This window comes from Nannobrachium achirus (genome assembly GCF_963921795.1).
Source record: "Nannobrachium achirus genome assembly, chromosome: 10".
Lineage (NCBI taxonomy): Eukaryota > Metazoa > Chordata > Actinopteri > Myctophiformes > Myctophidae > Nannobrachium > Nannobrachium achirus.
In genome coordinates, this window is record NC_137819.1 from 52,208,993 (window position 1) to 52,232,668 (window position 23,676).

General features: G+C 43.6%; 2 protein-coding genes across 8 annotated transcripts; one reads left to right on the plus strand and one right to left on the minus strand.

Moving 5' to 3' along the window:
- Positions 1-1,792: 1,792 nt before the first annotated feature.
- LOC308293145 (uncharacterized protein) lies at positions 1,793-8,734 on the plus strand (the record flags this gene model as incomplete). Its single annotated transcript, XM_080735579.1, has 3 exons — positions 1,793-5,161; positions 5,708-6,172; positions 7,859-8,734. The coding sequence occupies exons 1-3, from the start codon at positions 4,916-4,918 to the stop codon at positions 8,732-8,734; spliced, it is 1,587 nt and encodes a 528-aa protein (XP_080591705.1). The 5' UTR covers positions 1,793-4,915.
- A 59-nt stretch (positions 8,735-8,793) lies between these two features.
- Positions 8,794-22,147, minus strand: LOC308292417 (large ribosomal subunit protein uL11-like; the record flags this gene model as incomplete). Of its 7 annotated transcripts, none has more annotated exons than XM_080734739.1 (10): positions 22,084-22,147; positions 19,635-19,809; positions 18,674-18,848; positions 14,300-14,401; positions 14,073-14,151; positions 13,286-13,387; positions 12,770-12,831; positions 12,193-12,346; positions 11,415-11,560; positions 8,846-8,982 (listed from the first exon to the last, which is right to left on the minus strand). In XM_080734739.1, exons 3-8 carry the CDS (start codon positions 18,683-18,685, stop codon positions 12,329-12,331), a joined length of 375 nt encoding a protein of 124 aa, XP_080590865.1. In that variant the 5' UTR covers positions 18,686-18,848; positions 19,635-19,809; positions 22,084-22,147. The 7 variants fall into 7 exon arrangements, with proteins under 7 accessions (XP_080590871.1, XP_080590870.1, XP_080590865.1 ...); XM_080734740.1 differs by having other exon boundaries at positions 19,624-19,809; XM_080734743.1 differs by lacking the exon at positions 13,286-13,387 and having other exon boundaries at positions 12,770-12,849.
- Between the last annotated feature and the right edge of the window lie 1,529 nt (positions 22,148-23,676).

Sequence of the window (23,676 nt, forward strand, 5' to 3'; positions counted from 1 at the left end):
AGGTGGATCTCTCGACAGAACAAAAGTCATCATCTACTGTCGGTGTGAATTTTAGTTACTACTGGAGTAGGTCTAGTCAATATTAAAGGAGTAGTTCACCCCCAAAATTACTTTTTTTCTATTGATTACTCATGCCAATATATTTTTGTATTTGTCACATTCCTAAGACAAAAATCATGTTATTATAGTAAATGTACCTCCATTGATTCCAGATGGGGACCTGAATGCATTTGGGTCCCCATCCGGAAACAATGGGGGTACATTTATTGTAATCAAACTTTTGTCTTAGGAATGTGACAAAAAGCTAAAAATATTATTGAACTCAAGTCTCCATGGTGTTAGTAATAAATAGAAAAAAAGTCATTTTGGGGGTGAAATACTCCTTTAAGCCCATAATCTGGGAATGCCCATACAATAGAATTCCTGTATAGTTTTATGCCATCGATATTGGCATAAAAGGACAAACTGATCATGTCTCATACTTGTCAAAAACATTTCTGCCAAGACTCAAGTTTTTCTTTTCCATCTACAGTATTTTCCTCATATTGTCATAACTGTCTATGAATTTGTCTAGTTTGATGACTATCAAACTATTAATTTACTGAATTCCGTGAATGTGCAGGTGGAGGGCTCGCTGGGAAGCTGGAGCTGTCAGTCTGCAGTAAACTGTGCTATAGCATTGGCGCAGCGCCGCAGGAGATCACCGGATGTGCCTTGGTCTTCTTCCTGCAAGTGTACCTATTGGACGTGGCTCGGCTGGATCCCTCCGGTGCTTCCCTGGTCCTGTTTGTGGGCTACCTGTTGGCTGCAGTGATGAACCCCATCGTAGGATTCTTGGTCTCTCGCAGTCCGTGGACACCGAGGGGGCATGCTGCCCTGGAATGGGCTGTCAACTCAGGCTGCGTTGCCGCGTGCAAAATGGGGAATGTACCAAACACGAAATGGACAGAGCGATCGGTACATCTTCTCTTCTGGGGGTCCCTGGGAACATTTTCAGATGGGGGTCTGCATGCGGTCAATTTTGGGGTCCAAAAAATGTTTGAGAACGAGCAGTGTTTGTTAAGTTTGGGCCTGTTTTAGCCCTCGTGAGAAATGCCGCATTTTGGTCCAGGTAATCTCTCAAATCAGTGGAATATATTCACATGGTTTAGGATATGACAGTTTAGCTCAATGGCCTATCTCACACTGTAGTGCAGTCTTTTGAGGCAAGGCAAGGCAGTTTCATTTGTAATGGACATTTCGACAACAAGGCACTTTAATGTGCTTTACACATAATTGTGTAAAGCACAGCAAACAGAAATGCATTTAGTTGTGTTTTAAAAGTGTCAGCAGACCTGCAGTTTTCTGGAGTTTGTTCCAGATGTACAGTATGTGGTGCATACATAAATACAGTATGTGATAGAAACAGTTTATAATCGGCTTTAAAAAATAAAAAGAATTGTGCGTAATAACCACAATACTGACTGACATCTCTACTCTGCATTGTCTACATATTTACGTGGTTGAAGCAATATCGTTATGAGGCATTTAGAATGGACCCCTCATGTTGACGTTTCCTCAAGTCTGTCTGAGTTTCAGCACTGATTTACACTTTCACTGTTTCTTTCAAGGTTCTGGTATGGTATGGGTTTATTGCTTCGTCCCAGAGGGGAAACATGTTTTGCCACCAGAGTGAATACAATACACAAGTAACAATAACAACATATAACAAACATACAATACACAGCAAGTGACAATAACAGACTTTACAAATAACATAATATAACACCCTCCCAAAACAAAGCTAGCGTGTTCGTTAAGAAATCTAACAGCAGCAGGAACAAAGGATCTCTTCATTCTCTCAGTAGAGATTATAGGCATCAAGAACCTGTTGCTAAACTTACTACGCAGGTCCTTAAATACCTTATAAAGAGGATGGCCTTCGAAGGAAAGAATAGTGTTCAATTTGGTCCTCATTCGCTTGGCTATGGTGATATCCAAAGTATCCTGAGGGAGGCCAATCACTGAGCCAGCCTTTTTAATCAATTTATTGATCCGGTTTTTGTCATCGGCCGTGATGCTGCCCCCCCAGCAGAGCACAGCATAAAAGAGGACACTAGCAAGGATACCTTGGTAGAAAACATGAAGTGACCTACTGAGTACTGATCTCAAAAGATCTGAGCTTTCTCAAATGAAAAAGTCTAGACTGAGCTTTCTTGAACACAAAATCTGTGTTCATCTTCCAGTCCAGCTTCCTGTCCAAGTGAACACCAAGATACTTATAGGACTGGACTATTTCTACCTCCTGCCCTTTAATGATGACAGGTGAAATAGGCACCTTCTTTTTACAAAAGTTAACAACTAGCTCTTTGGTCTTTTCTACATTAAGCAGTAGAAAGTTATCACACCAGCGAACTAATAGATCGATTTCCTTTTTATAGGCCCGATCGTCATCCTTGTTGAGACCAATAAGAACAGTGTCAGAGAATTTCTGCATGTGACACTTCGCCTCACTGTGCCTACAATCGGCAGTATAGACGACAAATAGAAAGTAGCTAAAACTGTTCCCTGAGGGGCTCCAGTTTTTGTCCAAATGACATCTGATACTGCATCATCTAGCTTAACAAACTGAGGTCGAGGCACTAAATATTTCATGCACCAGGTGATGGTTGAATTATGCAGTTTATACTGCCTCAATTTATTAGCTAGAATATGTGGCTGTATAGTATTGAAGGCACTAGAAAAGTCAAAAAACATTACCCTAACAGAACTGGCAGATGATTGAAGGTGAGTGTACATGTGATGTAACATAACAATCAGTAGCCTGGTTAATAAACCAGACTGCACAAGTGTGTGATAGAGTCTGACGCTTGCAGTCAGGCTAAACAATCAGTGCATCAACACCTACACGCTTCCTGTATGCAAATTGCAAGGGGTCTACATAGGGAGCCACCTGCTCTTAGGTGGCCCAGCACAACCTTTTCAAAACACTTCATGATGTGGCATGTTAAAGCAATAGGTCTCATGTTAGTGAGGCTATTACACACATTGTTCTTTTTAGGAATAGGAACAAGACATGATGTTAACCACATAGCAGGAAGAGCAGGTAAGGACAGTGACAGAACAGAGAATGAAAAACCTGGCACAACTGATCAGCACAGACCTTAAAGGTGCAAGGGTCAATACCATCGGGCCCAGGGCCCTTGTTCACCTTAATGCTCTTAAACACCTTGCGAACCTCATCAATAGTGATGACAATGGGGGGACAGCTGGCCTCAGAACTAGGCTGAGCTAGAGAGAAGAGGATACTTGCCTGCTAGGTAGAGAAATCAAATGTATCAAAACTAAAGGGATTCTATTGTATGGGCATTCCCAGATATGTGCTTAAAGGAGTAGTTCACCCCCAAAATGATTTTTTTTCTATTGATTACTAACACCATGGAGACTTGAGTTCAATAATATTTTTAGCTTTTTGTTGCATTCCTCAGACAAAAGTTTGATTACAATAAATGTACCCTCCAAAATAATCATATTTGATATCATTTGGCGACCTCCACCAGGCCACCTAGCTTATTGTAGCCAGGAATCTGTCTTTTTGTTCAGAACGGGCCACTCCAGCAAACTTTGAAAGCCAATCTTAGCCATTCAGGATGGAATGTGAAAAATCAGGTCTTTCTTGACAAGAATAATGCGTACCAATTAGGGCTGCCAATCGATTAAAAATATTTAATCTGATTAATAGCATTATTGTTCATAGTTAATCATGATGAATCGCAAATTAATCACATTTTGTATCCGTTCTAAACCTACCTTAAACAGATTTTTTTGTTCAACTTTTAAATAATCTATCAACATGGGAGTATGCTTGCTTTATACAAATGCATGTTTATTATGGAACTGACAAATACTGTCCAGAATCTTAAGAAAGTAACCAAAGGTGTAACGTATGGGATAAAAATAAAAATGTGGAAATCATAAACTCAAGCCAAACAAATAACAGATATGATCACATTGATGTACTAATTGTAACATTTCATAGTAATGATTTCTAATACACACACACACACAGCCCACTTTCTCTCCCAGATAAAAAAAGAAAGAATACTATTTTGAATGGCAAGTTGAGCTCTAAAGCCATGTCAGGTGGATCTCTCGACAGAACAAAAGTCATCATCTACTGTCGGTGTGAATTTTAGTTACTACTGGAGTGGAGTAGGTCTAGTCAATATTAAAGGAGTAGTTCACCCCCAAAATAACATTTATTTCTATTGATTACTCATGCCAATATATTTTTGTATTTGTCACATTCCTAAGAAAAAAATCATGTGATTATAGTAAATGTACCTCCATTGATTCCAGATGGGGACCAGAATGCATTGGGGTCCCCATCCGGAAACAATGGGGGTACATTTATTGTAATCTAACTTTTGTCTGAGGAATGCAACAAAAAGCAAAACATATTATTGAACTCAAGTCTACTCAAGTCTACATGGTGTTAGTAATAAATAGAAAAAAAGTAATTTTGGGGGTGAACTACTCCTTTAAGCACATATCTGGGAATGCCCATACAATAGAATCCCTTTAGTTTTAGGCCATCGATATTGGCATAAAAGGACAAACTGATCATGTCTCATACTTGTGAAAAACATTTCTGCCAAGACTCTTCCCAGTTTTTCTTTTCCATCTACAGTATTTTCCTCATATTGTGATAACCGTCTATGAATTTGTCTAGTTTGATGACGATCGAACTATTAATTTACCGAATTTTGTGAATGTGCAGGTGGAGGGCTCGCTGGGAAGCCGGAGCTGTCAGTCAGTCAGTAAACTGTGCTATGCCATTGGCGCAGCACCTCACGAGATCACCAATTGTGCCTTGGCCTTCTTCCTTCCGGTGTACCTGCTGGACGTGGCTCGGCTGGATCCCTCCGGAGCGTCCATGGTGCTGTTTGTGGGCTACCTGTTGGCTGCAGTAATGAACCCCATAGTAGGATTCCTAGTCTCGCGCAGTCCGCGGACACGAATGGGACGCATGCTGCCATGGATTGGGATATCAACTCCATTTTTAGTAGTGAACTATTTCCTGCTATGGTGTGTTCCAGCCTTCGCACGTGGCAACACAGCCTGGTACCTGGTGTTGTACTGCCACAGACCTGCTACCATGTGCCCTACTCCGCCCTTGTTATTTTAATCACCTCATAGCAGAGGGAGACTCGGCCAGTACCTACAAGTCCACCGTTCAGGCGTGTCATTCGAGTGTCTGCCCTATCAACTTTCGATGGTACGCTACGTGCTTACCATGGTGACCACGGGTAACGGGGAATCAGGGTTCGATTCCGGAGAGGGAGCCTGAGAAACGGCTACCACATCCAAGGAAGGCAGCAGGCGCGCAAATTACCCACTCCCGGCACGGTGAGGTAGTGACGAAAAATAGCAATCCAGGACTCTTTGGAGGCCCTGTAATTGGAATGAGTGGACCATCTGCCGTCCAGGGGCAGATCATTGGAAAGGTCGACACGCCGTGCATCACCCGGAATGTCTCGGAAAAACTAAATTCTCTTCTCTTTCAACAAACACCACAAACTCTCCTTCCTCCTTGGATCATGCGTATGTGATTGCCTCGGGTACCATCTCCGCCATCTGCATAATCTGCACCATCATTCTGTTTCTTGGAGTGAGAGAGAGGAGGGAATCCTGTGCTCCCCAGTCACAGTGCAGGCCTTTTTTCCAGGGCGTAAGGAAGGTTATGGGGCATGGACCATACATCAAACTGATTTTGGCCACCTTCTTCCACGCACTGGCCTTCCGGTTCCTGAGTGCAAACTTTGCGCTGCTCTGCAGCTATACTCTGGGCTTCAGAGATCACTTCAAGAACATTTTATTGGTCATCATGCTCACCGCTGCCCTGACCATCCCTTTCTGGCAGTGGTTCCAGACTATGTATGGGAAGAAAACGGCAGTGTATATTGGAAGCTCCACTGTCATTCCCTTCTTAATTCTGTTGGTGAGCATGAGGAGCAACTTAATTGTCACCTATGTGGTCTCGTGTGCTGCTGGAGTGAGTGTTGCGGTGGCCAACCTGTTGCCGGTGTTGATGCTCCATGATGTCATCCACAACTTCAAGTTGCATCACCCTGACTCTGTTGGTCACGAGGCCATCTTCTTCTCCATATTCAGTTTCAGCAACAAACTGGCTGTGGGAATTTCCCAGGGGATGTCATCACTGACCTTGGACTTTGCTGGATATTTTCCACGGGGCTGCTCACAACCCGATGAGGTGAATGTAGTGCTCAAACTCTTAATATCTGGAGCACCGATCACCCTCATATTAATTCGTTTTTGCTTTTTTTATTATTGTCATTTAAACAACGAGGAACGACTCCAGGACAACAAGGCCACAAAGTCCTCTTAACAGTCAGAGACCCTGCCAGAGGGAGGTTTGTGTGTGTGCCTGTGATGACACTGACTGACCTCCACTGGTCTCCTCCCAATCATCACGGTCTGCAGTGACTTCAGTGTCTTATTCAAGCTCAACTTCAACTTCACAGCAGTGTGAAGAGAGAAACAACATGCCAAGTTCCCACTATTACAGTAGATGCTAAAATGTGAAGACATTTTTGGATGCTCCCATGTGGTCGATGCTCCCATCCCATTTGGTGATGCTCCCATGTGTGGTCGATGCTCCATGCTCCCCAATGTTACTCGTTTGCGTTCAAAGCTCGTTGTTTAGATGATAATAAAATATTGCAAAACTAATGAGCTGTCAGTCATCAGTAAACTGTTGGGTTCCATGAGGAGCAACTTGATTGTGACGTATGTTTGCAAGTATGGTTGCAAACTGAAACTTAAAGGAATTGACAGAAGGGCACCACCAGGAGTGGAGCCTGCGGCTTAATTTGACTCAACACGGGGAAGCTCACCCGGCCCGGACACGGAAAGGATTGACAGATTGATAGGCTCTTTCTCGATTCACTATGGCATTGGCGCAGCGCCTCAGGAGATCACCGCATGTGTCTTGGCCTTCTTCCTGCAAGTATACCTACTAGACGTGGCTCGGCTGGATCTCTCCGGTGCTTCCATGGTCCTGTTTGTGGGTCCGGAGCGTTTACTTTGAAAAGAATTGTGTTCAAAGCAGGCCCTAGTCGCCTGAATACTGCAGCTAGGAATAATGGAATAGGACCTCGGTTCTATTTTGTGGGTTTTATTATCTGAATTGGGGCCATGATTAATCAGCTCAGAGCAGAGGGAGAGACTCGGCCAATACGTAGAAGTCTACCGTTCAGGTCCTGGCCTTGTGATCAGTGCAGCCGTGCAGGGGCAGATCATTGGCAAGGCCGACACGCTGTGCGTCATCCGTAGTCTCGGAGGAACTAAATTCTTCCTCTCTGCTTTCCACCAACACCACAAACTCTCCTTCCTCCTTGGATCATGCATATGTGATTGCCTTGGGTACCATCTCCGCAATCTGCATCATCATTCTGTTCCTTGGAGTGAGAGAGAGGAGGGAATCCTGTGCTCCCCAGTCAGAGTCCAGGCCTTTTTTCCAGGGCGTAAGGATGGTTATGGGGCATGGACCATACATAAAACTGGTTTGGGCCACCTTCTTCCACTCACTGGCCTTCTGGCTCCTGAGTGGGAACTTTGCTCTGCTCTGCACAATTTATCAGATCCAAAACCCTCGCTGGGCGGCGCCTCGCTCGCTTTGGTGACTCTGGATAAACTCGGGCCAATCGCCCGCCCTCCGCGGCGGCGACGTGTCATTCGAGTGTCTGCCCTATCAACTTTCGATGGTACGCTACGTGCTTACCATGGTGACCACGGGTCACCCGGGTCGGAAAGGCCGACACGCCGTGCATCACCCGGAATGTCTCGGAAAAACTAAATTCTCTTCTCTTTCAACAAACACCACAAACTCTCCTTCCTCCTTGGATCATGCGTATGTGATTGCCTCGCGTACCATCTCCGCCATCTGCATAATCTGCACCATCATTCTGTTCCTTGGAGTGAGAGAGAGGAGGGAATCCTGTGCTCCCCAGTCACAGTGCAGGCCTTTTTCCAGGGCGTAAGGAAGGTTATGGGGCATGGACCATACATCAAACTGATTTTGGCCACCTTCTTCCACGCACTGGCCTTCCGGTTCCTGAGTGCAAACTTTGCGCTGCTCTGCAGCTATACTCTGGGCTTCAGAGATCACTTCAAGAACATTTTACTGGTCATCATGCTCACCACTGCCCTGACCATCCCTTTCTGGCAGTGGTTCCAGACTATGTATGGGAAGAAAACGGCGGTGTATATTGGAAGCTCCACTGTCATTCCCTTCCTGATTCTGTTGGTGTGCGTGAGGAGCAACTTGATTGTGACGTATGTGGTCTCGTGTGCTGCTGGAGTGAGTGTCCCATTTGGTGATGCTCCCATTGGTGATGCTCCCATGTGTGGTCGATGCCCGGTGTTGATGCTCCATGATGTCATCGACAACTTCAAGGTGTATCACCCTGACTGTTGGCCACAACAAGGCCATCTTCTTCTCGCTGTTCAGTTTCTCCAACAAACTGGCTGCAGGAATTTTCCAGGGGATTTCATCGCTGACCTTGGACTTTGTTGGCTATCTTCCACAGGGCTGCTCACAACCAGAGGAGGTGAATGTAGCGCTGAAACTGTTGATCTCTGGAGCACCCATCGCCCTAATTTTAAGTTGTGGCCAGTGTGGGTATTGTCCAAACCAATGACATTAAACACAATGTTGTTGGTGTTGACTTGATGACTGTCTCAGCACAAAGCATTGCTCATGTCCATCTGGGTCTATAAAGGAGCACTTCCTCAGTACACCAGGTGCTTGAGTTCAGAGTAGTTGAGGGGGAACATGGCTGTGAAAGCACGGTACAGGATGGTGCCGCCCTTGTAAGGCTCACGGTTTTGTGTTCCAGGACTCAGACTTGAATTTGAAGTAAACAGCATACATGTCCACAGCGAAGAAGTGTGATGAGAATCATCGGTTTGGGCGACAACCTGGTAAACGGGAAGACAAGAATCGTGGAGTCATTTGTTAGAATTGTGATGCGAACTGTTGATGAAACTTTCAACCAGAACATGGTTGAAAATCTAATACTGAGTATTTTATTTTCAACCTTAAGTCAATGGTCAGAACCTGTCCTATCACAAACTGAATAATAATATACAATTGCTGCTAACTGTTTTACTTGTATTACTTTGTTTTATTTTTGCGACCATAGGTCGCATTTACTACCAAAACCTCCCCGGGCTGTCTGTCTGTCTGTGAGTCCGTCACACTTTTGCCCTGCTCATATCTCCACAACCGTTGCCTCCATCCATGCCAAATTTTGCACACACACTCCTTGACTGCCAAACTACAACCTCCAAGGACCCCCGGAGCCCCAGGGACCCCCAGGTCCCTGGGGGACCCCCAGATGTAAAAAATGACCAAATGTGCTCACACGTCACACTTTTTCCCTGCTTATATCTCCGCACCCGTTGACCCGATCCATGCCAGATTTTACACACACACTCCTTGCCTGCCAAACTACAACCTCCAAGGACCCCCGGAGCCCCAGGGACCCCCAGGTCCCTGGGGGACCCCCAGATGTAAAAAATGACCAAATGTGCAAAAACGACCAAATGACCACCCCAACGGGGCTGCTCACGGGGAATTCCCGGGGACCACCGACTCCTGGTGCTCCAGAACGGATGCAAAAGTGGTGGCGCCCCCAGTGGAGGACCCCCTGCCACTGCAGCGCACATAAAATGCCGTACCTCGGGCTAGGAGCGTCCGGGAGAGCCGGGGCCGGTACCTATTCGTCCGCCAAGGCAACGCGGAGACCCCACCCCTCATTTCTCACATGGCCCTATTCTAGCGCCACCTTCAGGCCCATTTTTAAAACGCATTTTTGGACACTGCTCCAACAGTTTTTGCCCTAAAATCACGAATATCACTACACAGCATGTCTACACTCATGTCATCAACATGGATCAGGAAGATTTGGGCAAAACAAATCTTTGCCCTATTTGTGGAGATAAGCCACCTACGGTCGCTTATCTCCCGATTAGGGAGTCTTACTGGTATAAATATTGTTATCACGGTGTGCAGAGCATGTCACACTAACATTTCACTTCATATACTGTAGTTGTACAGACAGGTTGCGTCTTTATAAACTACGGGGTGTGTACAGTGCACACATTCAAGGGCCAAACACTCTTAGACTGAAACACGCAGTCTAATCTTAAACTAAAAGGATTCGTTCCAATTAGGACATTAACAACTTGTGATTTTTCCAAGTCGACTCGACTCAGAAGTTGAGTTGAAGTCGATTTTATCGTGATTTTGTCGTCGTTATGATGTTAATATTATAGATTCCACTGTAACCAGCATCATTGAATAATAACAATCCTTTCTTTTTTCTTTTTTTTCAACTTTCCCTGGAGGGAGTCGACTTGTGTAATGAAGTCGACTGAGTTGACTTTTCAACTTTTTGGTTAATGCCCTGATTCCAATCCAGAATATGCTGTAAAGAGTGTTGCTTTCTGCCCCCTAATAAACCCTTTTGCAAATCCCGCCCCATTCTGCCCTGTTACTATGATAGGACATTTGACCCTGGGCAGATTGTTTTTATAGTGGCAGTGAATGGGATTTTTTTTTCCCTTCATAGCCTCATTACAGCTATATAAAGTACCAAAGGAAAAACATCTAGGTGATATTAATAAAAAGGGAAGACAAAGGTACAGTAGTTACATTGCAAAACAGGGGGTTTACCCGAAAATATATGTTTTAATTTGTTTAATCCCAGTGGGACAGAATCCTCTTTGCAGATTCTTTTATAGTGGTAGTGGATGGGATTTTTTTTCCCTTCATAGCCTCATTACAGCTATATAAAGTACCACAAAAACACATCTACGTGATATTAATAAAAAGGGAAGAAAAAGGTACAGTAATTACATAGCAAAACAGTAGTTTTCCCCCCGAAAATAAATGTTTTAATTAGTTTAATCCTCTGGATCAGAAAGAGAATAGACCGCGCATTGCATCCTGGGTAGGAAGAGGACAGAACTATAATCCTAACCTCACATAATAGGCTGGCTTTTCGTAATTCTGCCCATTTAAAATATATGTACCCAATCGTGACTCTTAGACCATTGATATGCTCCATGTGAACTAGTTTGTTGAAGCTTATTCATTATGATGAGCGAGATCACGGCCGTACCGGGCGATCGCCGTGTCGCGCACTGCGGACAGTTTTGAAAGCCACATTTAACATTCTCCACTGCACAAACTCCACCCCCGATAGCAAAAAGTGAATGTTTTTTTCTGGTTGGCCAGTCAGGGAGTCTCAGGGACCAATCAGAAGGCTGACAAACGGTCTATTGCGCAGCGACCTGTCAAAGCGTGCGACAAAATAAAACTTCAGTCTTGAAGCCCCTGTGAATACCTGCAGCTTGGCACTGTCGTCGCAGAGCACTGTAATGTTCCTGAGCAGACTCCTCCAGACGGGCATGCCATTAAGGGCCACACTCATCATGCCTCCTCCTGTCAGCGGGAGCTTCAAGTTGTAAATGTCTCCCAGGGGTAGGACTCCTGGGAACAACAAGTTGTATACTTGATTTATACTTTGTTGTATATGACAACAAATAAACATAAGAGTCCTGACGTCACTCATTCATCCCCTGGTTCCCGGGGTCATTAACATTGTCTAATATGAATGAATACAAACTGTCTCGGGGAGCTGGCTCTGTATCGTTTACAAAATGTAATTAATTTGGCAGCATTAAAATTAGCGTTTTCTCGTTGTCAGAGATAATTTGTTTATTTTTGGAACACAGTACTTATAATACATGATATGAAAAGCACCCATTGTTCCTAATGGTTATGATTGGGTTCCCAGATTGGGATAGGTTAACTGCAGAGGTGCAAATGTGCAAATGTACAGTGACACAATTACTCATTCCCCTTTACCATTTCCACTCTCTCTTCGGGCACGTTTGCTTCAGCTACCACAAAAACAGATTAGATTTTGAGAGTAGGTTCATATTATTGTTTTTTCACAACCATTTTGGCTGGAAGAGCAATGTAATGAGAGCATTCTTTGTCATGCTATGTCACTTTAACAACTCCCGTAATACTCCCCCTTGACCAACTTTTCACCCCATATGAAAGCCAATATTTATCTACAGTACCATTACATGAGACATCTTCCGCTGAATCATTACCTTCACTTTGGTCCAGCTAGAGCAGCTCTCCTCAGTCCTATGATAAGGCATCCGTCCACACCGGAGGTGTTTGTCCTCCTGAGGGTAGGGTGTGGACTCTCCACCTCTGTGCTACTCTCGTTTACTTGGTGGGCATCTAGAGCCTCCACTGTACCTGGAGAAAACACAGGCTTAACAATGTTCATTAAGAAAACGTTGAGGCATAAAGACAAAAGAAAACAAAGTACATGTGTTGGAGGCTATTTTGCATGGATATGCCTTGAGAGGCTGACAGGTTGTGTATGCTGTTGCCAATACCAATCCGTTCGCCCAGGGTGTCGTAACATTAAAACCCAAGTTTTTAAATAAGTGCGGTGAGCGTAAGACCGGCGGAACGGCCGCGGGCGAACGGCCGAGCAGGCGAAAGATCTGTTACCGCTGCTGTTAGGCTGTGTAATGTTGTATTAATGTATTTGTATGTGCTTTTTTATAATGCTGCTGCAATGTCTATTGAAACCAGGGGTTGACACTAAGGCTAAGAGGCACTTGCCCGCCGGGCAAGTAAAGGTCATCGTTCATTATAAAATGATTAACTCACCTCAATCAGGTCACCTCCACCAAACCCATTGAATGCGTTGGACGCACTTTTGCAATCTCCCCCTCTGCAAGTCATTTCCGCTGTAAATGACAATTCACAATTTTTATGATCAGCAGATTACACTTGTGACTTGATAGGCCTTATAAGAGACTGAAATCACACCATTGCAATAGCAGCTGGAAACCTCACAAGACAGCAATTTCCACAAAATAATGCAGTAGAGAAACAAAGTTTGCTTTGAACGAATCTCAAACAGTATAGCCTACACACCACACTATTACCACAGTAATAGAGCCATGTATGAGGACACACACATCGACACATGAACATGCAGTCACCGCTGGAAACCTAGGTGTTAAAGTAGGCTATGAATAGGGTACTTGAGCTTGTGAATCTATAGGGGGGGTGCGCTGTGTCCTGCTTTATAGTACAGTGGATGATCTGTTTGTGTATTTAATACTTGTCTGCTTGTTCATTACAAAGTGGAATGCCATTTTCATACATACATAAATATACAATATAACATATCAGAGAGGTCCTTTGCAGTGGACCGATACTTGCGTCTCATGGCACGAGCAATGGTTACAATCTGTTCAAACTTCAGATTTCCATGCTTGACTGTAAGCAAAGATGTCAATGTCAATCCAACATATTCAGAGAGAGATTGCAGGTACTTAATTAAATTCCAAACATTTAGGTCCCCATTTGCACGTAGAGGCACAGAGTTGCCCATTGGTGTAGGCACATGTGGATGTGTTCCTAGAGCTGGGTCTATCTGATCCTCCACTGGATTATACTCAGTCACTCTGACAGACAGGCATAGTGCCAATTAAATGACTGACAGAGCAAACATGTCGTCCCATCCTTACAAACCGGAAGCAACTACTGACTCCATCTGCTGGTGCCTTTAAACTCGATTTACAATCCATAGCACGCGTTTCATTAGCTTAAAAAAATGTTATTTTTGTCAAACAAAACCATTGTGCAACATAGTATAAATAAGTCCTACTCTTTAGAAGGGATTAAAGATCTTTAAGTGCTACAGCCTTGAAATTACTGTTCTTGTAAGTCGTGTTATGAGGCCACACGCTCAGGGCATGGATGATCATTTGCGGGGCCGTTGGATCCAATTGAATCTACAACAAAGAAAACTCAGCTCGTGCTACAGCGTTGAAATTACTGTTCTTGTAAGTCGTGTTATGAGGCCACACGCTCAGGGCATGGATGATCATTTGCGGGGCCGTTGGATCCAATTGAATCTACAACAAAGAAAACTCAGCTCGTGCTACAGCGTTGAACTTACTGTTCTTGTAAGTCGTGTTATGAGGCCACACGCTCAGGGCATGGATGATCATTTGCGGGGCCGTGGGATCCAATTGAATCTACAACAAAGAAAACTCAACTCCTTAAGCCACCATCAACCCAACTCATCCCAGAAACAATCAGTTTGATTCAATCTGAACCAGAATATAAGAGTAAGATCAAGATCAGAAGATAAGCAAGCAGACATGTGGATGTGTTTCTACGTACCGTTGCCTTCCTCTTCTTGATGGTCACATTCACTCTGACCTCAAGACCATTCCAGGTATGGCCAGTGACCTTGGCGATGTCAGTGCAAACTTTCTTTTGATTCTGAAAACAGAACATAAGTGAGAGCCTTGTTTTCAAACTATTCATATACAGCCCCAAATGTGTGAAGATACATACACAGGGGTTAAAGCAAAACAAAATCCCAAGACTGAAATTTATTTTCAGACCAAGTCCCATTATGTGATCTTTGAAAAATGGCACGTGCAGTGCACACCAATATTTGAGGTGTTTCCTGAAGTTCTGAACTGCCTTCATTGAATGTGTGTGCCAATCCATGCTTCATTTTATAGAAGTATCTTCTGAAGTTCTGTTGTATTCTATTGCTAGTCTGGCCAATTCAAATACTCTTATCTTGAAATTATAACTGCTTTTTAGTTTGGAGATCACTTGACTAGCATTTTGACAGCTGTCATTTATGCCACGGCCATTGCTACACCTCTCCCTTATTTATTTATTTTTTGAAGATCTGCACTGATCTCAGAAATAGCCCCTATGGAATACTCAAGACTGAAATCAGTCCCCAGGACTGAGAACTTCAACCCCTGTAGGCTAAGGTAACATTTGAATTAGAATTACGGTTCAATTTAACATTTATTTGTTGTACTTTCTGGGGCTGTGCGATAAAAAGATGACCAACATAACACTAATAACATGACTTATTTTATATTTTTAAGTGTAGCAACAATGACAGCACAGATCAGAAGACCGAGCACTCTGGCCATGTTCAGGTGTTTAGACAGATATCTTTGCTTCCCCTCTCAAACAAGCACTTGTCTGGTTGGGCAACCCGATAGCAAATTCCACCAGCCCAACCTTTTTTTTAACCTGCCAGGGGGAGGTAGGCAACCCTTAGTGTCAATGCCTGCAAACTAAAATAAGTAGGCTAATATTATTATGTACACAGCTGTCACAGCTAAAATGCACTGTGCATGTTTTTATCATCATTATTAGCAGCAGCATCCAGTATTTCAGTTTTACTGGTTGCTGGAATTATATAGTGGTGTGCATGATTTTACCGGTCAGTTCAAATGTAGGATTGTACGAAGAAATCACCTCATTATGACCCAATATCTATCTATAAATGCGAGAAGTCTCTGCGTGTCTGTCTGTCTGTCTGTGTGTCTGTAAATCTCCTTGATTGTTGACATCAGGCTGTTCCGGAGGAAATCGGCGAAAGCTCTGACTCATTGTGACATCACTTCATAAAAGGCTCTGACATCACGTACGCCACATGAGTCAACAAAAAATCTCTGTGAGTGTGTATGTATGTATGTAATCCGCGTATCTCGAGAACCGTTCGTCCCACGGGCACGCGCGTTCTCCATATACCGTTCGTCCCACGGGCACGCGCGTTCTCCATATATGGGCATAAAATGAATGCCCCCATATATGGGCATAAAATGGATTGCAGACAGACAGATACAGATATCTCCATATATGGGCATAAATGGACACAGGCAGACAGATGGTCAAAACGGGTCCTAAAGGGCGGGGCATAAATTCCCTATTTACATTGTTCCGAGTTGGCCAGGTCGCCGACTAGACGCTGGGAAGGGCGGCCCAGCTTCGACGCGCGGTTTTCCGAAACCGGCCCGAAACGTTCGGAATATCCTTATGCGGAGCTGATTGTTGACATCAGGCTGTTCCGGAGGAAATCGGCGCAAGCGCTGACTCATTGTGACATCACTCATAAAAGGCTCTGACATCACGTACGCCACATGAGTCAACAAAAAATCTCTGAATATCTCCATATAGCATATATGGGCATAAAATGGACGCAGAATCACAAAGATCTCCATATACGGGCATAAAGGGACACAGACAGACGGATACAGAGATCTCCATAAATGGGCATAAGATGGACGCAAATGGCATATATGGGCATAAAATTTACGCAGAATCACAAAGATCTCCATATACGGGCATAAAGGGACACAGACAGACAGATACAGAGATCTCCATATATGGGTATGAAATGGACGCAAATAGACAGATATCTCCATATATGGGCATATGGGCATAAAATGGACCCAGAACTATATCTGCAGTGATCTCCATATATGGACATAAAATGGACGCTGACAGACAGACAGATAACAGATATCTCCATATATGGGCATAAATGGACACAGGCAAACAGATGGTCAAAACGGGTTCTATGACAACAGGTATAATGGGGTTTGCATTAAAGGGCGGGGCATTCATTCCCTATTTACATCGTTCCCGAGTTGGCCAGGTCGCCGACTAGACGCTGGGCAGCTTCTAGTAATAATAATAACAACATTTGTATAGCGCTTTTTAAGACAAAGTCACAAAGTGCTTGACAGAAAATGCAATGGTGCAATAAGAAAAATAAAAAAAGTAGATCAGCATTATCAATACAACGATAAAAACATCAGCAATAGACAAAGAGAATAAGAATATATGAAAAAACAGCCAATCAATAAAAACATAGTTTAAGAACTCTCGAGTGCTAAAGGTTGAAGGCAACTCTATAGAGGTGTGTTTTTAGCAGTGATTTAAAACGGGGCAGAGAATCCGCTAGTCTTATTTCTTCGGGTAGAGCATTCCAAAGCGTAGGTGCTCTGAAAACAAAAGCCCGTTCACCTCTTGTGATGTAGTTGCAGGTGGGAATGGTCAGGAGACCTTTACCTGAGGATCTGAGAGTCCGAGATGGCACATAGGGGTCGAGTAGGTCGGAGATATAGGAGGGTGCGAGGCCGGATAAGGCCTTGTATGTGATGAGTGAAATTTTAAAATCAATTCTAAAAGAAATGGGTAACCAGTGTAGGGCGGCTAAAATAGGTGTAATATGGTCGAATCTTCTGGTACCAGTTAAAAGCCGGGCAGCTGCATTTTGGATAAGTTGGAGGCGGTGAATGGATTTTTTGGAGAGGCAAGAGTACAGTGAATTACAGTAGTCGAGGCGGGAATAGATAAATGCATGGATGACTTTTGTCAGGTCGGGGGTGGATAGAAAGGATTTAATTTTGACTATATTCCTGAGATGGTAGAATGAGGTTTGGACAACTTTTTTAATATGGGGTTCAAGGGAGAGGTCTGAATCAAGAAATACACCCAAATTTTCTGACCGTGGGTTGTAGGTTAGGGAGCAGTGGGCCCAAATTATTTATTATAGGAGTTGGGTCTTGGGGCGGGTTAAACATTATAATTTCACACTTTGCGTTGTTCAGTTGGAGAAAGTTATTGGTCATCCAATGTTTAATGTCGGCTAAACAGGAGTGGAGATTAGCTATGCTGAGGTTGTCGTCAGGGCTGATGGGTAGATATAACTGCGTATCATCAGCATAGCAGTGGAAATTTATGTTGTGAGCCCGAATAATGTTTCCCAGAGGGAGTAGGTAAAGGGAGAAGAGGATGGGACCCAAAATTGATCCCTGGGGGACGCCACAATGTAAGTGGGCCTTGGACGAGGTCGACTCGCCAATGCGAACAGAGAAATGTCTGTCGCTCAGATAAGAATGGAACCAATTTAGGGCGGAGCCAGTAATGCCCACACATTTATCCAGACGGTCGATAAGGACAGAGTGGTCAATTGTGTCAAAAGCTGCGGTCAGATCTAGGAGGACGAGGACGGAGGATTTACCTAAGTCTGCCGCCATGAGGAGGTCGTTTACAACCTTCAGGAGGGCCGTCTCCGTGCTGTGGAGGGCCCGAAAACCTGACTGGAATTTTTCAAAGAGGTTGTTTCCACTCAGGTGGGTGACCAGCTGGGTAAAAACAACCTTCTCTAAGACTTTCGAAAGAAAGGGAAGCTTTGATATAGGTCTATAGCTGGTCAGAGAGGAGGGGTCAAGGTTGGGTTTTTTAAGAAATGGGGAGACCAGAGCCATTTTAAAGTATGGAGGGACGGAGCCAGAGGAAAGGGAGCTGTTGACAACTGACAGGATGTGGGGGGCGACAGTGGGTAAAATCTCTTTGAGGAGAGTGGTGGGGATAATGTCTAGGGGACAAGAAGAGGGCTTCATATGACCAATAATGTCCAGGAGAGTAGCCATGGATATTTGGGTAAAGGAGGTGAGTGGAGAGGCAGCTACTGTAACAAATTGAATGGGCACTGCTGGTACAGACTGTGTGTTCATCAATTGAGATCTAATGGAGTTAATTTTGTTAGTGAAAAAACTGAGAAATTGTTCACATCGTTCTGGGGAGGCTTGTAGGTTGGGGTTTTGGGGGGCTCCTACTACCTGTTCAATTGTCCTAAATAGGGTGCGGGAGTTCTGATAATTGTTGGAGATAAGATTCGAGAAGTAAAGTGATCTTGCGACTGTGACTGCCTCACATTAATCTCACCATGTCCCTCATCAGGCTCAGAGTTGGTGGTGGTCGTTGTGATGTCACTAAGTCCAGACTCGTCAGAAGCCTTGTTGTCAGAGGAGCTTTCACACACAATCACCTCATGAGCATCAAAGTACTCTGCCATGGAGTCTGCCACGGAGGGGGTCCTCTCACGCAGAGGACCGGGGGTCTGGGGGAGAGGAGAGGAGAGGAGAGGAGAGGGATTAGGAATCCAGTGAGTGGACACTCATCGTGATTTAGTTTTTTACCTAAGTCTGCCGCCATGAGGAGGTCGTTTACAACCTTCAGGAGGGCCGTCTCCGTGCTGTGGAGGGCCCGAAAACCTGACTGGAATTTTTCAAAGAGGTTGTTTCCACTCAGGTGGGTGACCAGCTGGGTAAAAACAACCTTCTCTAAGACTTTCGAAAGAAAGGGAAGCTTTGATATAGGTCTATAGCTGGTCAGAGAGGAGGGGTCAAGGTTGGGTTTTTTAAGAAATGGGGAGACCAGAGCCATTTTAAAGTATGGAGGGACGGAGCCAGAGGAAAGGGAGCTGTTGACAACTGACAGGATGTGGGGGGCGACAGTGGGTAAAATCTCTTTGAGGAGAGTGGTGGGGATAATGTCTAGGGGACAAGAAGAGGGCTTCATATGACCAATAATGTCCAGGAGAGTAGCCATGGATATTTGGGTAAAGGAGGTGAGTGGAGAGGCAGCTACTGTAACAAATTGAATGGGCACTGCTGGTACAGACTGTGTGTTCATCAATTGAGATCTAATGGAGTTAATTTTGTTAGTGAAAAAACTGAGAAATTGTTCACATCGTTCTGGGGAGGCTTGTAGGTTGGGGTTTTGGGGGGCTCCTACTACCTGTTCAATTGTCCTAAATAGGGTGCGGGAGTTCTGATAATTGTTGGAGATAAGATTCGAGAAGTAAAGTGATCTTGCGACTGTGACTGCCTCACATTAATCTCACCATGTCCCTCATCAGGCTCAGAGTTGGTGGTGGTCGTTGTGATGTCACTAAGTCCAGACTCGTCAGAAGCCTCGTTGTCAGAGGAGCTTTCACACACAATCACCTCGTGAGCATCAAAGTACTCTGCCATGGAGTCTGCCACGGAGGGGGTCCTCTCACGCAGAGGACCGGGGGTCTGGGGGAGAGGAGAGGAGAGGAGAGGAGAGGAGAGGAGAGGGATTAGGAATCCAGTGAGTGGACACTCATCGTGATTTAGTTTTCTAAAGTCAGAAAGCTACAACATTCGGTCACTCACACTGCAGTGAGTAAAATGCCCAAGATTATATTGTCATCATGATTGATTATGTGTGACGTCATTACAGTAGGTTATGTGTCATTGATTCTATTAATATCTAGTTACTATTAATGCTGCTACAAATAAAATTACTCAGCAAACTGTACAGAAGACTTAATAAAGAAACCATAAACCTTGAAGATATATACTGTATTACAGACGCGTTTTACATTTTTAGATAATTTAAATGTATTTAATAAACAATATTTACAAGTTACATTAGGTACATTATACATTTTACACACGAATAATTGTGTTATTTAAATCATTATGTATTTAATAAACAAACAATAGGTCCTATTTACAAGGAAGTTACTTAAGGTACATCATACATTTTTCACAAGAATAATTGAGGTATTTAATTGATAGACAGATATATGTTAACTGGAAAACAGGTGAAATGTTATAAAATAAGCGGAGACAGCAAACACTTTGACTTCAGTTCACCCTCTCTCATGGCTATATTAATTCACAATCAACACATTACAATAAATTCCCTCATCAGACATCTAACTACTGCTGTACTAACCTCGCCTACCAGGCTTTCTCCCGGGAGAGAGCCTGGTGTTCGTTCACAACAGACCGTTTGGTTTCCGCCTAAAGCGCGGAAACCACTAGAAGAAGCGGCGTCGCTTTGATTTGGTTCCCACCGTTTGTTTCCCCAATCCCTATTAAAATGCTCGAGTAGCCTAGTGTGGTTTTGCCGGTCGCTAAAAGTTGGACTAAAACATGTATATACCAAACTAATTTTTCAAAAGCAAAACTACTCCGCATCGAGGAGTTTATTAGGTAGGCCATAAAAGTATGTCCTTGAGCGCAGGGGAATTATTTTGGGTTAAAACTGTTTCCGGTGGATAGTTCCGGCCAAATTGTAGTCCTTGAGTACTACAACATGACGTTTTGTGGTTTCCGCTCCAGACCGGTTACAAACCCGAAAAGTGAAGTGATCCCAGACTACTGCTGTACTGTCCTTTAATTTATACAATTTTACCCAGCATTCAATAATACTATAACCTATTACTCAGTTTTTAATACTGCACTTTGGCTCTCTGTCTATCTAGACATTTACATTCATATTAACATTTCAGTCACATCTCCTTATTCATAAAACCTCCAAAATTCATAAAAAACTATAAACCAAATACAATAACAATACTCTGCCATCATTTTGATCCATTTCACACTCAAACAGAAACACCTGTCTCATCTGTGTCAATCCCATCACATTAATGTTAACACTTCCCAAATTCGGTTTGGTAATTGGCTTGCAGCTGAAGTGCATTTTACTGTAAAGATGCTAAAAGCATCAAGGACTCAGTAAACAGTAGCAGTAACAGTAACACCCTTGACCATATTTACAGATTGTACCAGCATGGTTTTAAACAATTTCCCCAAAATAGTTTTCCTCTTTCCACAATATATTGTTGTGATGGGCAGTGCAGCCCTGTGACTGTGTGACACCTTCTTATGTGCCTACCTGGGAATATGTGTAACACGGGGATCTGTTACCTGTAGATTTGAGTTACCCCATCACTGTCATTACCTACACCCTACACCTGTGTGCTGTTGCTAGTTCAGTGTGATTAGGGTTTCCCAGAGAACAGCAGCACGGACGGATCGTCTCCCGTTTGTGCCAGTACAAGAGAACCAAAGTGACAGAATAATTGTGAACTATAATAACCAGAAAGTACTGTTATGTTTTGCCTGCACCCTGACCTGTAAGACGGCTTATTATCCACCGAGTTGCCAGTAAAGCCTACTAACCTGGATTTTTACTTTGTCGTGCCATCATTACCCACTCCTCTACACCCAGCAGCACGACAATATAGCCTACAGTACATCAAAATAGTACATGGAGCCAGCCCAAAATCACATACAAACCTACTCAAAAATACTGGTGGAGTGATGCCCAAACACCTAGCACTAAACAACACAACAGAAGACAAAACGTGCCCGTCCGCCATTAAAGGTTCAGGTCGCCACATCAAAGGATCAAACTTTTCATTCTTCAGATGCTCATTATTCTCAAATTCGGCCTAAAAGTAAATTCTGTTAACCCAGGACATTACTACAACATTAAGATTCTCTCCGGTGTGCTTTTATGGTTATACATACCTGGAAAACAGGTGAAATGTTGTAAAATAAGTGGAGACAGCAAACACGTTGACTTCAGTTCACCGTCTCTCATATGAGAGAAAACAGGCATGCGCCAGGCTACAGACTAGAGTCTAGTCTAGTCACTACACTCAGGTGAACCAGTTCTCAAACTTGGGCCAACGCTGCCACCTATTGACTAAAGGTATTATTGTTTTGGGTTGATGGATGGAATATAACACACAAATTGGGTTATTAAAAGGACAAATAAAATACAATTCAATTCAAAGGAGCTTTATTGGCATGAGAAAACATACGTTTACATTGCCAAAGCAAGTATCACAAATACAATAAAAACAGTTGAAAATGGGGAACATATATACAGTTGGAGGGGGTACAGCATTGTGTAAACAGAGCTATGTCGCATTTGTGACATTTTATATATATATATATATACAGGGTACAAATAGCAGCATTATTTCCCTCAAAATGCATTTAACGGTATCAGCTCTGTTTCATACTGTATGTATGTGCAGTAGGTCTAGATGTCAATCAATGTTTGTAGTCCTTAGGGTGGTTGTGTTTCTAGGCTTCTTTTGTCGCAACAGTTCACAAATCTTGCTGCTGTGTTCGCGCATTGTTGTATTTCTCCCAGTACTTATGGGAGTTTTTCATCATTGGTCGAGTTTTCAAATTCACTTCGGGTGTGTGTACAATCAGTCTCAAAACACTTTGCATCAGAAATAATCACACTAATTGTGATCACACTTAGTGGGCATCACATTTACAAGATCAAAGTGTCAATGTTTTTGTCCTCGGGCAGAAAGGTCTCTCAACAGGTTTCCAGTCATACGCAGAGGAATGAGAGAACCCATTCTCTCATATCTGCTATGAGGCCGATGTATCCTTGAATTTCAAACATTCCTATAACTAATCACTGTATTTTACTCCTTGAATAAGTAGGATAGGCTTCTACAAGCTTTCAGCTTCAGCCTTTTCCTTTTGATCACATGTAACAATGACTAAGTGGACTTGTAAAAATGTGAGTGATCAAATAAACTAAACTAAACTAAACTAGAGTCTTGGAGATCTCCTTGAAGAGCTGTCCACCATGGGGATACCTCCCTCGCCAAATGTCTTATTCAAAAAATGTAAAATAAATGTTGCTATATGTAGGCTATAGCTAATACTAATGTGACACAGAGGTAGCACCCGGCATCGCTCTGTACAACTACACCACCTGAACCGAGGAGGACCTGAGCTTCAATGCTGGGGATAAACTGGAAGCATTGGACAAAAGTAATGGGGACCTGCTGCTCCGCAAAGGCACTCACCAGAGTTTCTGCCTCAAAGAAAGATTATATTCCTGCCAACTATGTGGCCCCCGTGGAGAGTATTGAGGCCGAGCCATGGTATTTTGCAAAGAGACTTGATGCAGAGAAGCTGTTGTTAACGGGTCTGAGACAGTTTGCCCACCTGGCCCCCAAGCTGTGGAATAAACTCCCTGTCGCACTTAGAACAACGGACTCACTCGCTAGCTTTCGCCGTGGACTGAAGACTCACCTTTTCAGACTCCACCTAAACCCATAGCACTACTGAAACACTCAATGACCA